At 44.4% G+C, this 13655-nt stretch overlaps 1 protein-coding gene across 1 annotated transcript; it reads right to left on the reverse strand.

Moving 5' to 3' along the window:
• Window positions 1-316: 316 nt before the first annotated feature.
• Window positions 317-6020, reverse strand: spo11 (SPO11 initiator of meiotic double stranded breaks). Its single transcript, XM_056298714.1, has 13 exons — window positions 5905-6020; window positions 5484-5597; window positions 4197-4288; window positions 3770-3836; window positions 3554-3662; window positions 3036-3122; window positions 2756-2792; window positions 2436-2545; window positions 2226-2325; window positions 1832-1869; window positions 1395-1471; window positions 847-958; window positions 317-436 (listed from the first exon to the last, which is right to left on the reverse strand). Exons 1-13 carry the CDS (start codon window positions 6018-6020, stop codon window positions 317-319), a joined length of 1179 nt encoding a protein of 392 aa, XP_056154689.1.
• Window positions 6021-13655: the final 7635 nt, after the last annotated feature.

Consider the following 13655-nt stretch of genomic DNA (forward strand, 5'->3'; position numbering starts at 1 on the left):
AGTAACTTATATTTTACTTTATACTCTGAATTAAGATCTAACATTGATACAACGGCATTTTCAGTGGTTCACACTGATCAGAGAAAGGTAAGAAAAAACCCCACAATGCATACAACATGCAAGTATACTGGTAAATATGCACAAATGAAAATAAAAAACAAACAAGACAAACTGTGTGATTTGAGATAGTGAGATAGTAAGAACAAGCACGGCAGCTGCATAGATGTCAGCCCCCCCCCCCCCCCCACACACACCAGTCACATTTTACAGCCAGTTATCAATTCATCTGTCAGTCCACTAGATGGGAGCATTGCATTCATATCCAGCCCCCATAGCGCAGCTTGTTGGGTAGGTAGACCCGAGTGAGGTAGTTGGGGGCTATGGCAGACAGCGACTGGAGCTCAGCCTTGACCTTATTCTGCTGCATCAGTGTCATCTACAACAGAAGTAAACAGCCCGTCTCCAAGAGATTTTCAAGAGGAGATCATGCAAACAAGCAAAGGTTACCAGGTGTTCTGTTATCTTCGATGGCTATTTCCCAACATATCTAAGGGCATATCTAAATACCAGGGAGCTGAAAGCCCTCTGACACTCACATTCCACTGCTGTGTGTCACGTACACATCTAACTGAAAATAAATAAATAAATAAAATTTCACAAAAAGGGGAACAACGGACTGTCAACCTTCAGTTTCGTGAGTATGTCTCCATGAGCACTATGGTGCAATAGATTAAATTCAGCTAGTACAGTACTGAAACACGGAAAGCCATAACCAGTCTTTCACAAGCTCTCCATACATGTCTTTTTCTGATTATTCCAGCCTTTGTTCTGCCATGTATCTCTCACCTCTTTATGCCAGGCTGGCTGGTGGGCGAGGTAGGGTCTCTCGAGCAGGCTCCTCAGTTTGTTCTCATCTCTCCGGGTTAGTGGTATCAGGACATTTTGGGGAACTCGCAACCTGAATACATATGCAGTTTAATACCATGTAAGATTTTAAGGGCAGAAGGCAGTGCTGCTGCTGATAGTTGGTCTCTCCTTTCCACTACAATGTGGGAAATATTCCGAAGCCCAACACAAATGTCCTCCTATTCTGGACATTCTGAGTTTGAGGAGCTTTGATCATGTATATGATCAAGAGACATGCAGAGGAAAGCAGTCACACAGTCTAGAGTTAAACCCAACTCATGTCAAAAAGCCCTTTTTGGGTTGAGATAGTTCAAACAGATATATACTTAAAATTCAATATGCTTACAGCAACTAGTCCTTGGAGGAGGAAAAAAAAAGTGAGGGCAACGGCAACAGAAACCAAAACAAACAATCTAAATGTCCACAGAATATAATCCCAATTAGAGGTAGGAGGAGGAAGTAGGAAGTAGCGAATGGCAAGTCCAAACCTCTGGATGTCGGAGGGGAGGAGGCCTAGCCACATAACGCTGGGGACAGTCAGACTGTGAGCCTCAAATGACATGGCCTGTGGAAAAACCCCATGTGAAGAACACACACACGCACGCATGCACAAACACAGACACACACCAAGATATATAGTCCTGAGTAGCATAGTGGTTATGACAAGCACATGTTCTTGTTAAATTTAACAAACATGGCTGATTACACAAACAACACACAAAAAAAAATATATGCAGAAACAGACATACAATCTCTCATCATTGCCATTCCATACAATGTCAGTTCAAATATTCCAAGATGGATGATTGGTCCCTTTTTTCCACTTAGAGAAGGGCATAATTACATATATCACTAGCGCACAGACATTGAACAGGCCACTTTGGATAATATACAGTACAAGAATAACTGGCGTGGCAGTACTCACCACTGATCCGTACTTGTAGATAGACATGATCTCAATGCCTGGGAAAATCAGAGGGAGAGACAGAGACACACTGCAATCACCACCATACCAGAGTAATTATCCTCTAAGACACGCAGTGCAGCAGAGAACAAAGTAAAGCATTACACATGTGTCTCGCCACGCAAATGGGAAGTGGAGAGATAACAGTGGGTGACAACGAGCCGATGGAACTGATGGTCAGCCCAGTGAGGCACAACAAACTAATCAGGTGTTACATCTGTCAGCCTCATGGGATGCTGAAGCCTACCACATTAGGTGGTGATGAGAGGATGGGAATGCGTGAGACTTAGGTGAAAACATGTGAAGTGTATGTGCTGAGAAGAAAACAGGCCTGTCGTCAGAGAGAGATGCGTACCAGACGGGTCAGAATCCATCAGAGCAAATATGGGGATATGCAGTGTATCCCAAAGCTTTCTGACCATCAGCCTGCTGTTCACATCTGGGACGCCTTTACCCTGACACACACGTACACACACGCACACACACACACAATCAAAAATGAAATAAGCTTGCGCAAAGTTCATAACAATGCAAGACAGAAAGTATGGAAAAAGTAGATAGCTACTGTGATTATGATGCAAGGGGAGAGCTTCGTGCAGAAGTCGTCATCGAGCAGTCTCTGAAACGTTGCATCCTTCTCCACAACTATAACAAACTTTGCAGGTGACACAATATCTAGAGAGGGTTAAGGTGTAGCACCCTCTTCACCCAGAATCTACATATAAGAAAATAATAAACTAAAATACATATGACGTTATACACTGTCTCTGATTACGTATATGTGCTTGAGAGAGAAAGAGAGATGGTAGTCATATGCAGCTCTCTGGGCAAGCGATACTACGCTGTAATAGCAGTACAAGCTCTGACTAGAATTACAAAGGATACGTTTGATTCCGATGACATTTGATGAAACTGGAACAGCCTGACAACAAAACACATCCATAACATTCAGTTTAACACTTTCTAAAGCAATCAGGAAATTAATGATGGGTTAAAAAAAAAGAACAGTTTCTAAAGTTTGAAGAAATCTATTTGTTCTTGGCTTGTTGTTGTTGCTTCAGTGGGCAAGACTTGAGGGCAGATGCTTCCCATTATAGAACGCTCAGGGTATTCTACAGTCAAAAGACCATACAAAGAGTTGGTTGAGGCTGCTGGTGGGACGTACAGCAGAGCTGGAGTGGCAGTCGACCTTTGTGCCGTCCTCTTCAAGGTAACAGAGATCCCCTGAGATAAATCCTTTGGAGGTCGCCAACTAGTGACATAAATTACAGATACACACGTTCATGTAGTACATGTGCACACATACTATACACAAGGAAACAACCATGCAAGGACACATGTTTGAATTCAAATTAGATTCCACTGCTGTTTGATCATGAAGACCAGAGATTATTTTTTTCCACAGGTGTTTCCTTAGATATAAAACAAAAAGGAATGCCTAAAATCATAACCTCTATAGCAGATCTCATCTGGTAGTAAGACTCTCATCTGAAGTAAGGCTCTCATCTGAAGTAATCATAGCAAAGCATATTAAAGGGGATTTTGGTACATGGTTTTAATAAGACTATGACTGTAGCCTGTAACACATATGTGCATTTACCATCTTTCACTCACACAAACTGCACGCACACACACACACACACACACACACACACACACACACACACACACACACACACTCACCACATGTAGCCTCCTGCGAGGAACCTTGAGCATGCAGGAAATATCATCGACCGTACAATCAACATTTTTCTGAGATCCAAACAGCTGGGTGTTGTTGTAATAAATGTCCCTGTGAAAACAATGCAAACTTCCACTATTGAAAGCTAACTAGAACATTTTTGTTTTTTAAATTTGGTTTAATAGTACACCGTTTGAAATGTGAAAATTCGAAATAACCTTTTCGTAGCGTATGAGTCGCTCTGCACAAGTTTGTACATGATGGCCAGAATCTTGGTGACGTGAGCTATAAACATTAAAATAACGCACATTAGCTTTAAACAATTTCTTATGGCTATTACCTGCAATATTGCTATCAGAAATGTTTAAATAGGACTGGCACAAAGGAAAACCATGTGTCTTTTCTGTCTCTGATTAAGATATCCACATGAAATCTTTTTAAATTTGCCACCTACACCTCAGATCAACTCTATTTACAGTTCATTCATATTAACAATGGATAAGACAGAATATGCAGCAATTAAAGGTTACATGAAGAGTTAATGTAAGAAAGGAATGCAGAGTTCAACATAAAGTAAAGTTGTACTGGAAGCAAAACGTTGAAATATATCAACTAATGTGTGTGTGTGCATATCCTTCTGCTCACCAAATTTAGTGACAGATGTGGGACAGTCACTCCTTATGGCAGTGACAGAGCCTCCTCCAGAGTTCATTTGAAGTCCGACGGCACTTTCAAAACTGAAGTGGGTTAGAACGAAAAAGTAAAGTAATCATGAAATAATTCCACATAGAGAAGTAGAGTACTATTCACTTCTGTATCTTTGAAAATCAGCCTCCCCCATGTAAGCCTTTTAAAAATGCCCACACCCTGAGGGCTGACCGGTGAGAGGGCCTCCCCTGTACCTCACGTTATTTCTCCAACGAAACTTTTGGCTCTCAACCTGTGGGATTCTCACATTTGAAAGAGCCAAGCCAGAATGTGCTTCAAGCAAGGTTTGATCTAAACTAGACTAGACAGTCTGCTTTGTTCTGAGCATGAGGTCTCTATAGCCTAGGCACATTAAAGACCTCTACAAACCACCAGATTTGTGTGCGTGTATGTGTTTGTGCATGGGCAGGTGCACATGTCTGTGTGTTAATCGAGAAGGCCTTTTCAGTTCCTTATCAGATTGACATCTTTTAAGAGGCAGGAAGTTATTAAACCTTCAGTCTCTATGAATCAAAGTTGAAGTTCTAGTCTTCCCCCCCCCTCACTCAATATTCTTTCCATTCAGTTCTGCCTTCTGCCAACTAACCCTTGTATAAATTCTGACAGCGCAGAGGTAAGGATTTCCTCTTTAAATACATTGTACAGCAATCTAAACATCTTGTGTGGCCTGACCCCAAAGATTTATGTCAGCAAACGACTTTTTTAACACAACGTAAATGCTTGCGTTTATCTTGTAAAGGTCAGACAGCTTACTTGGCTCCCACACAGTCTGGGTGTTAAGGAGGAAGAGGAGGCAAAATGACTAGTGATGGGGTAGGCTAAGGGGGGGGGGGGTCAGAGTGGGTGGTGTGAAAGAACTGAATGCATAAGCAGTGTTGTGCAATGTTGAAAATATGGCAATACTCATAGGAATTTTACACAATATCAATATATACCACACTGCATATGCAAAAATACCATGTTTAAGAATCAGTTTGAATTTTTTTTACTTTTAACTGGTAATACTGAGGGTAATGTAAAATATATTGAACCAAAAATTGTTTTCAAATAATACCGTTATTACAGACCTCATTTTATGAGAAATTTCAGGAAATATATTCTTGCTATCAACAATTCAGACAACACGATTGTGTATCACAACATCCGAATTTCATCCTCATACAACATCCCTGAAAGAGGACGATATCGAATTATTGCCCAGCCCTAACGGTAAACTGAGGTTACCTAACATTGGTCCAGCTGGATCTGTTGGTCAGTTCTAGGACAGGAGCTTCATATTTTGACAAACTGGCGATTATATCCAGGATAACTTTCTCAATTCGGTCCAAAACTTCCTGGCTGTGATGAGTGAGAGAGAGACAGAAAGAGAAACAGAGAGAGACAGAGACAGAGACAGAGAGAAGTAGTTAACCTTTAAGCCTGAAAATACAGTAAGAGACGGTGGTGAAATTAGTATTTAGATATGCAAGGTGAAATTAGGTAATATGGTGTAAAAAATAATTTATTTAACAAGCTAACAGTCGAATCAACTGCTAGCTAGCCAGCTATAGTCCAACAATTGAGTTAACAATGCTAATTCACGCAGTATATAACAATTGGGGTTAGCTTGGAAAGATGGTAATTTTAAAAAAAAATTTAAACGCACTCCCCGATTCCCTCTTCGTCTTGCTGATGGGTGGTTGGACTGTCCGTTAATCTATCCGATAATTCATCGCGCAGTTTGTCAATTTCACCAAACATTTCTTCTGAGTCAGACTCCATTGTTCGCAAAACTAGCTAGAGATGATTTGAGGTTAGCAAGTTCTTGGCTCCGCAATAGCGCGCCAACTGCTGTCCGCACATGCGCATTATAGACGCGCCGAAGCCGCATTATCAAACCCTACCAGCTCGCGCTTTCTTTACAATTCTCGATCATATTGAAAAGCATTCTGTTGTTATTACAGGTTGTTTTAAACGCGTCCCCCTCCAACTTCAGCGGTTTCTGTTCATTTCACTACGGCATGAACATACATTTGCGCAGCCTCGAAACTTCTTTGAAATAGGTAGGTAATCCATCGCAGCGAACATTTTGGCGTCGTCTTAATGTTTACTATTATTTGTTGTCAATGGCAACGTTATCGCTGCGGGATGATGAAGTTTAAAACCCCGGGGGAACTTCTCCAAACAATCCGGGCTTTCAGTTGCATTATCCGTACATAACGATCATAACGTAACTTTGACAAAGAAATGAAACTTAAAAAAGAATCTTGAAATTGATAAGTTATGTATCTCAATTGAGTTCCAAGTCTGCGATTTGAAACTCAATTTTCATATCGTACTGAATTGAATGAGAACGACTGTCTCTATAGCACTAAAACAGACAAACGTTAAAGCAGGCACTATGCAAATGGACTAAAACATGCAACAAAAGAAAAATCCAATGGGGTCTTTTAATGAATGCATCCGTACTCGGGAGATCACAGCCGAGAAGACAGATATCGGATATGTAGGATTAAAAACCTCACAATCACGATTTAAAGCACAAGGAGATGGCAACTTCAATCCTAAACATCCCTTAGGGGCTCATTTTTTGAAAACTTCCTCCGGGAATGTGTGTGGGCCAAATGACACTTCACTGGTATATATTAGTCTGACTAAAACCTTATTAGCACCCTTAGTGGCACTTAGTAATGAAACCCAGACATGAGCTTGCTGCAACTTGTGCATGGGTGTGCGTGTGTGCTTGGGGATTTGCTGCAGCAGAGGCCCAAAGAAACTATAACATATCTGACAAGCCAGTGCATGCGATCTTTGACATAAAGTGGTTGGTGTTTGTGTCAGGGGAGAAAAATGATCTCTGATGCATGTTTGTATAATGCCCTAGAAGATGCTATAATGTTTTCTTTTAAGATTAAACTTTTAATGTCTAATAGTTTATGGGGTTCCATCATTTCACCAGATTAACTGTTCTGTAACAAATCCACAGCTCTAGATATCCAGAACTGTTAGTCATAGATCGCCAACTGAATTCTTGCCAAATTCCAATCACAGAGAGTGACCCAAAGACGCTCCACTTTTCTCTCTCTGCTTTTCTTTCTCCCTCTCCCTCTCTCTCTCTCTCTCTCTGCTCCCTTCCATTCTTCGGTATTTAACTTTCATCCTGCAGCCACATCATTATTGCTATCAACCGAGAAACTAGTTTAGATTCTGTAACTGTTAGGTCATCTTGACTCTTTGCACCTTCAAGAATTGCTGGCAGGCATGCTGTGTGTGTTTGTGAAGGCACTGCGGTCTTTCTTTTTGCAGTGTGCTGAAGGCCTGTTCAGAGTGTGTGGGAGCCAAGGATCTAAAGAGAAGAGGTCTGGGCCCCTGACCTGACCCTGAATATTTCCTAATGTGCAACTTTACCAAAGTTCTCCCTTTCCCCTGAGTAGCTTTGACAAGCTGCTTCCGTAGTAATGGTTCTTAATTGCTGAGTAATTGCTATCTCTAAGTGATGAGAGAAAACCCCTCACCCAACCTGAAAAAAATTCCTAATCTGTGTAAGGCCACAAGATGTGGGGGTCCTTTTTTCTTCCGTCCCAAAGAGGCCTGGACCTCCTGCTGCTTTCTTGGCCTGGGAGAGAGTTGTGTCAAGTGTGGGGCTCTAACCTGAGGAGACAGAGTGCAACGAGTCATGTGCTTGTCTCAGGATGAGTGTTTGTGCTGGGCAGAAGGCGGGGGTGGGGGTGGGAGGTGGACCTAGGGGCAATGGTGGTAGTTATGGGACAGGGAGGGGTACAGGGTCAGAAGGAATGGAGGGGGGGGGACTCGCTGCAGGTGAGGAGGATTAGCTGCAGCTAGAGGCCCAAAGAAACTAAATACAGATCTGTCAACCTAATCCTCACAAATAGAAAACAGAGCTGCCCTCCCTTCACAATCCACCATTCACACAACAGCACCACACACACACACACACACACACACACACACACACACACACACACACACACACACACATACACACACACACACACACGCACACACACACACCTCTCTACCTCAGGCTCTCCCGCTCCTCTGTTTCTCATCAGCTTTTGGCCCAGATCAGTCTGGCTGTGCTGCCTCTTCTCTAATGGCCCCTCAGACCAGCATCTCCTAAAGAGGAGGTGACTGATTACCCAGAGTTCTCCCTGACTGACAGCAGAGCACAGCCTCACTGAGTGACGAGAGAAGGAGTCACGAGGGCGAGACCTCTTGGTGACGAGACAAGGATCTAAACAGGCCCTCTGCCCAGAGCCACATGCATCTGGCTAGACTTTTATCGGACCCTCACACCTCAGTAATGGACACTGATATATATGTTTTTAACTGGGTGAAGAAAAACACGGCAGTGTCAAGCGTGTCTCATGCGCTGGTGACACCAGTGACAGAGTAAGTGAATGATGACATCCTGTCAGTGGCATTATGGGAGGCCTAAGTGAAACGGTATCTCTTGCTGTTGACAGAATCGAACATAAATGATTATGGTCTTGGTGGGCTGTTGAGAGCTATGAATCAGATCCAAGCTACCCTGGTGTTCCTCAGCGCCACATCCTGCTGCAGACAGACACGGCGGTGAGAGAGGAGATAGAGGAAACAGGGGAAAGTAGGCACTTAGTGAAAGAGATGAGAAATGCAGGTGCAGGAGTTTCAAATAGAGTTTACTGTGCTGTCATCGCCAGAAAATCAGCGAGCCAGCGGTGCGCAACTCGGAGGTGCACGTGGTCCTCTTGCTTGTGAGTCTCTAATTTGCTAACAGTAATGCAAGAGCTCGGTGTGTGATAACTCTATAGCAAATAAGATTGTACAAAGAGAATGATTATAAAGCTGTTTTGTACCCTGTCGCCAAACCTGCAATCCATCTCTCCTTTTTCTGCCTGTCTCACAGCTGTGTCTCATATGTTCACGAGGCCCCTTGAAGTGTCAGACACCAGAAGGGGAACATTTGCAATCGCTCAGCCCCACCTGGCCGGGCCATTTTAACAGGCTGCTGGTTTGTGCTGTGCTGCACACGGTGAGGGCTATAGCGAAAATGTAGACAAGGGCGGATGGGACAGGCAGACGTTAGGGGAGGGGGGGGTGTTTAAAAAAACAACAAAAAAAAGGCACCTTTGCCTTCTTCTTTCCATGCACCTCCCGACCCCACACTGCTTCATTTGAGGGTCGGTTTACCTTGAAAAATGTTTTACTGTACCCCTCCACGGACTCGCATGGCTGGACCCCGACTCCCACCCCCAACCCTGCATCCACAAGTCTTCAAATGAAAGGCGTCTGCCGTTCTGCAGCGCAACACATGACATAAATATTAATCTGACCTCTAACCTCCCTTCTCTGAACTGTTAAATAGAAATAACCCGACAGATGAAGAGAGTGCGCGTACTTTGTGTAGGCAAAAAAAAACAGTTAGGGTGAGAGAGCAATCTTGATATGGCGAGTGAGGGTGTGAAGCTTGCTTGTGTGTGTGAGGGTGTGAGAGCGTTTCCAAGGGAGCTTCACTTGCACAGCTGTGTGGTCTTTTTTGGAGCCTGGTGTCATGCTCCAACCTGCCAAAGTGGGGAGGTGTGTTTTGTGCAGGCTAACTGAGATCAGAGTAGGAGGCATGCGTGTGTGTGTGTGTGTGTGTGTGTGTGTGTGTGTGTGTGTGTGTGTGTGTGTATGTGTGTGCGTGTGTATGTGTGTGCGTGTGTGTGTGTGTGTAAGTGTGTGTGTGTGCATGTGTGTGTGTGTGCACACTTCAAGTGCTCTGGGGCAAGTGGTGAGTTTTAACTTAACGCAATGTGAGAGTAGAATGTGCCTCAGTAGAGGACACAGAGTAAAGCAATGGCACATCACACATAGCAGATTGGTTCTGTGTTTGGCCTCTTAATTGTTTGAGGATGTGGAGATCACGGGAATGCTTTATATCGGGGAAATCGACTACAAATAGTACGGTGAAGCCTGTTTTTCATGGCCAGACAAAAAAGCTAGTTGTGCATCTAAGCTAGTTTTGTGTATGCTAGAGCTGGAACTGTGAAAAGTGAGCCCGAAAAAGTTTCCTGCCACAAATTGCTGGTAAAGAAGTAGACTAAAATCCCACAAAACAAAAAAAAACAACAAAAAAAAAAACAAAAAAGAAAGAAAAGGAAACAGCAGGCCTATTTCTCTTGAAATTCTTGGTCATGGAAGTGTACAAAAATTGTCCGCAGCACATCCGAATCACATATTATTACACCTGACTCAGTAAGCAGACGGGCAGTCGGGGCAATTGCCTTTCTAATTTTAACAGCTAACTGCCTGTAGTGCATGTCTGATAATGGAGAAGTTGGTGTCGTGAAAGTCTGTATCGCTGTTTATCCAAATGCGTCCGTGTGATTGAGGGGTTATTTGCAGACATGTGGTTTTTGTGTGAAATAATGTGCTTAATCTTTAGCAGTTTATAGAAATACGCGTGTGTGTGTGTGTGAGGACAGAGAGGAGAGAGAGAGAGAGGAAGGAGAGAGAGAGAGAGAGAGGAAGGAGAGAGAGTGAGGGGGACGTAGTGGTTGAAGGCGGAAGGTTCAAACACTGTTTGTTCTGCTTTGGTTCCCCTGGTCAAAGGCCCCTCAGTGCAGCTCACCCAGCCTGGCCCCAGCCTGTGTTCACTGTTTACTGTGACTGTCACCAAGGCCATGAAGGCCCAAACAAAGGGGGGTCTGTTCCTATTGTCCTGCCCAGGGGTGTCAGCCCCTCTCTGGGCACTGACTGAACCCAGGGGCTGCGGGTTGCTGCAGGAGCGACGGGGTCTTAGCACTCACAAACCCCGCTGCATCAGGAGGAGGGAGGGAGGAGGAAGAAGGTCGGCATAGGGGGGAGATGTATAGTTATAGCTGAAACCAAGTCCCTTTCATGTGCTCTGTCGGAAACTGCTGTAATGTAAACACCTGCGGCCATTAGCTGATTCTATCTGAGGCACCGGATAGCAGTGTTTATATGTTACAGGCTACCGCTGAAAGGCTATTTAAAAGCAATAGAGTATCTGCTAGGCCGAGATATACAGGATGAGTAGTGGCAGCCAGGCTGCGGAGGCTTTCAGGCACACCATATTGAATTGTCATCGGAAAAGGGGAGGGAAGCTGCTTTGAAGTGGAGATCGACCACATTAAATGGACAGGGGAGGTGTGCTTAACCTATGAGACCCTGAGACATGCTTTCTCCCTCTCCCCCCCTCTCTCTCTAGCGCTTGCTCTCTAGCACTCTCTTACTCACCCTCTCTCTCTCTAGCTCTCTCGCCCTCTTCCTCTCTCTCTCTCTCTCTCTCTCTCTCTCTCTCTCTCTCTCTCTCTCTCTCTTTCTGTCTCTAGCACTCTCTCACCCCCTCTCGCTCTCTAGCACTCTTTCTCACCCTCCTCTCTCTCTAGCTCTCTCGCCCTCTCTCTCCTCTCTCTCTCTCTCTCTCTTTCTGTCTCTAGCCCTCTCTACCCTCTCTCTCTCTCTAGCTCTCTTTCTCTAGCTCTCTCTCTCGCCCTCTCTCTCACCCTCTCTCTCTCTCTCTCTCTTTCTGTCTCTAGCCCTCTCTACCCTCTCTCTCTCTCTAGCTCTCTTTCTCTAGCTCTCTCTCTCGCCCTCTCTCTCACCCTCTCTCTCTCTCTCTCTCTTTCTCGCTCTCTCTAGCTGCTTGCAATTACAGCTCTGGATCCCGAGCTCCTCTGACTGCCTCTCTCTCTCCGCCCCTCCATTGAAGTTTAACTCCATTGTCATAAAATTACCTGGCAGGCTTTAGTCCCGCAACAAGTCAACTGCAAAGCTTTCAAGGCTGGCCCCGATGTGAAACTTTTAATCGTTTTAACTGATCCAAGACGGTCCACGCCGGCCGGCCCACGTTAACGTGGAAATAGCCTTTGCGACGTCCCTCCTCCGCCTGTGTGTCAGCGAGGGCCGTGCGGAGCGCAGGAGGAGTCTGGAAAGCTCCATTAAAGCGTGCTGATGGAGAGGTGCTGGAGCTGCAGGGGCAGATGGAGGGAAGAGGCAGCTGCCAAACATTAGCACACCCCCCCACCACCACCACCACCACCACCTCCTTCCCAGCCTCCTCTCTGTCTGTCCTCTGTTGCTTTTGTCGCTAACGTCTCACTCCAACAAAGGAGACGGAATACTGTGGTCCCATCAGGACCCACATGTGCTCTACCAAGATACCATCAAAACGATAGAGAAGAGGAACGGCGGTTTATAGACCCAACAACACTAGCCTACCTTTCTCTGGCTTAAAGGATAATTCTGTTTTTTTTTTTTTTACAAACTGGGTCTTCTTTTCATAGTTTTTTTTTGCCACCATACATTACATACATATCAGTTATGATATCATTTCTACTTCATCGTAGATATTTTGGATACGGGGCCGTTGCTGGAGGCAGCTTCACAGGGCCACTGAACACGGCCATGAGACATGTTTCAGCAGGTCCAATTTAACCGAAATATCTGAACCTTGTATCTGGAAGTGAAAACAGAAGTGCAAGTTAAAAGTTATCAAGTTAAACATCCAGTGTAGTCCCCAGTCGATCCCGTCGCTGAGCTACTTCTGGTTCAAGTTGCAGGATCGACCGTCTTACTGTAGGTAACAGCAACCATCAATAAACTACCTGGCCAGCGCAAGTGAGAAGTTGTCGGTAACGGGAAATTAATCAGTCAGAGATAAGAGGGGTTTTTTTCTTTGTCGTCAGAACAGGTTTAATGCTCGCGTTCAATTTCCCCATAAGCCTCTATTGTAAAGCTGTGTCTAGTGGTGGTCCAGTGTTCAAAATCTCCAAAACTTCATTGGTGAGTAAAATATTATACGGCAAAAACTTCAAAAATGAGATCCAGGTTGTAAAAACAACCCAAAACCAAACAGATTTATCCTCTGAGTCGACAACTGCCATTCATAAGGTACTGTGAGAGTGCACCTGCAGAACACAGACAAACTACTATAGTCATACAACTGCCCAATGCATGCATGCCCAGTACAACCTCTGCCACAGTATTTAACTGTTTATTATTTAACCCACATAGATGCAAATAACTGCCCCATGATTAGGCTCCTGAGAGGTAAACAATCACCTTCTGATATGAGCAGTCTGTTATTTTCCATAACCACTGCCATAAGCACAGCACACTAGAAGGTGTATTGTTACCGTGTGCACATCTGCCATTACTAAAGCCATGGACAGACAGCACTGCACCTGGCCACTGGCGGGACATGAGAAAAGTATGGCCTGCACGAACGGATCCATCCTGATATGAATTCTGTCATAACACCATTATATTTGCACATCTTGCTGAAGCCATGCTCCAACTGGCAAACATAACCCAACTTAGTCATTCATACGCACTCTGTATCTGTCCGTCTGTCTGTCTATCTGTCTATCTGTCTGTCTGTCTGTATCTTTCTGTCTATCTGTCTTT

The sequence above is a fragment of the Lampris incognitus genome, chromosome 2 (genome assembly GCF_029633865.1).
Source record: "Lampris incognitus isolate fLamInc1 chromosome 2, fLamInc1.hap2, whole genome shotgun sequence".
In the NCBI taxonomy this organism is placed as follows: domain Eukaryota; kingdom Metazoa; phylum Chordata; class Actinopteri; order Lampriformes; family Lampridae; genus Lampris; species Lampris incognitus.